Source organism: Emys orbicularis, chromosome 12, assembly GCF_028017835.1.
Source record: "Emys orbicularis isolate rEmyOrb1 chromosome 12, rEmyOrb1.hap1, whole genome shotgun sequence".
NCBI lineage: Eukaryota > Metazoa > Chordata > Testudines > Emydidae > Emys > Emys orbicularis.
The window spans coordinates 45,082,101-45,084,362 of record NC_088694.1 but is presented as its reverse complement, the minus strand read 5'-3'; the positions used below and the strand labels follow the sequence as shown (position 1 = coordinate 45,084,362).

The 2,262-nt window shown below is 46.6% G+C and overlaps 1 protein-coding gene across 1 annotated transcript; it reads right to left on the bottom strand.

Annotated features, from left to right (window-relative positions):
- Positions 1–437: 437 nt before the first annotated feature.
- On the bottom strand, positions 438–1,379 carry LOC135886993 (olfactory receptor 12D1-like). Its single transcript, XM_065414770.1, has one exon. The coding sequence runs from the start codon at positions 1,377–1,379 to the stop codon at positions 438–440; it is 942 nt and encodes a 313-aa protein (XP_065270842.1).
- Positions 1,380–2,262: the final 883 nt, after the last annotated feature.

Here is a 2,262-nt window from a genome sequence, read left to right as displayed (position 1 = left end):
TGTTTATTTCCACCCAGGCTTCTTATTCCCTAAGGTCAAATTTCTGTTGCCCAGTGCACAACTACTGTCAAGGGTGAATTCTCTGTAACTTGAAGTTTTTAAACCATGATTTGAGGACTTCAGTTACTCCACCAGAGGTTGGGGGTCTATTACAGGAGTCTATTAGGTCAGGTTCTGTTGCCTGCATTGTGTTGGAGGTCAGACAAGATCATCACAATGGTCCCTTCTGACGTTAAAGTCTATGAACTCTCCCTTACTATTAACCTCCATTTTCCAGTTTAGGAAGGTTATCTACAGCCTATTTCCCAGTGCCCAATGCATAGTGATTCCCTACAAACTAATGGCCAGCTCCCATGCACAATAGACTCGATGAGAGAAAGCACATTGTATTGTCCATTACCCACTCTCGTTCTCAGCCTCAAAGACATTCAGTTTTTTCATGTCCTTCCAGGGAATAGTTTTCTTCCTACCGCTTTCCTCAGGGCAGATTTCACCTCCCGGTTCCTCAGGGTGTAGATCAGGGGGTTCAGAACTGGGGTGACGATGCTGTACATGAGGGTGGCTATCATGTCCCTATCTTGAGAGTCCCCCTGAGAGGGCAGTAAATAGTTAAAGATAATGGGCACATATTGTAAAGTGACCACCGTGAGGTGGGAGGTGCAGGTGGAGAAGGCCTTCCTCCCCCTCTCCCATGACTGTACTTTCAGGAGGAGGAAGGAGATGATGTAGAGGTAGGAGAGGAGTATAAGTATGAATGGGCCTATCACGATGCCTCCAGTGACGATGTTGAGGAGGCTCAGGTTGAGGCGGGTGCTGCTGCAGGCCAGGCTCAGCAGGGGTTTGATGTCACAGAAGAAGTGGTGGACATGATTGGGGCCACAGAAATGCAGCCGGGAGGTCATGACCGTGTGCATCAGGGCATGCAGGAAACCACTGGACCAGGTGGCCACTGCCAGGAGCAGGCAGACCCGTGGGTTCATGACCAGCCTGTAGCGCAGTGGGTTGCAGATGGCCACGTAGCGGTCATAGGCCATGACGGCCAACAGCACAGCCTCGCTGCTGCCAAGGAAGTGGAAGAAATGGAGCTGGACCAGGCAGCCCATGAAGGAGATGATCTGATGTCTCGAGAGGAAGCCAGCCAGCATCTTGGGTATGGTGACCGTGGAGTAGCAGATGTCTAAGCAGGAGAGGTTGCCCAAGAAGAAGTACATGGGGGTGTGGAGCTGGGGCTCGGCCAGCACCACGGCCAAGATAGCCCCATTCCCCAGCACACTGGCCATGTAAAGAAGCAGGAAGAGAGCGAAGAGGAAGCACTGCAGCTCCTGGAGCTTGGTTAGACCCAGGATGATGAACTCGCTCACCTCCGTCTGGTTCTCCATCGCTGCAGGGGGAAGAGGAAATGCCATAATAGAAAGAAATGCAGCAATCCCCATGGTTTTTATTTCTATATGCACCTTCCATCTAAGGGCCCCACAGTGCCTGCCAGTTATTAATTAACACTTCCCATGGCTGCTCTGGGGTAACATCCCAATTTCACAGATGAAATAATGGGGGCTAAGAGGGATAATGTGCGGTGTATATTTATATCTACATTGTGGTATTGAAGACTGTATTGGAATTGCAAGGTATCACTTTAAGTGTGTTTGTGTGTGTGGGGGGGGTTGTTTTTCTTGTCATGCTCACATGCTGGGGGAGAGGGCTGAGGAAGAAAGCATAAGAGAGGTAGCTCAAAATACAGTGTGGTGACTTGTGCGTCTCTGCCTCAGGGAGCAGCCTGTTTTCTCTCTCTTTGTTTTTGGATTATTGTATGTAGTCATTCTACATTCCAAGAAATAAAATAGTGTTATGTTGCAACCTAAAAAGGTAGCTAAGGAGGTCACTGGATATCTAATATTGATTTTCCTTAACTTTTGGGACACTGGGTTAGTTCCAGAAGATTGGAAGTAATCTAACGATGGACACATTCTTAAATAAAGATAAACGTGATGACTCGTGTAACTATAGGTCTATCAGTCTGACATAATTTCCAGGCATGGAGTGGCTGATACAAGACTTGATTAATAAATAATTAAATGGGGATAGCATAATTTATTCCAATCCACGTGGGTTTATGAAAAATAGATAGATTGATAGATAGCACAATTTTGGCCGATAAAAGAAATAGAATTCATGCAATATACTTAGACTTCTGTAAGGCGTTTGATCTGGTAGTGCAAGACAATTTGATTAAAAAACTAGAAAGAGATAAATTTAGTATGGCCT

What these genes read in the sequence shown, in the direction of transcription:
- LOC135886993 (XM_065414770.1), bottom strand. Translation starts at nt 1,379, where the DNA reads ATGGAGAACCAGACGGAGGTGAGCGAGTTCATCATCCTGGGTCTAACC.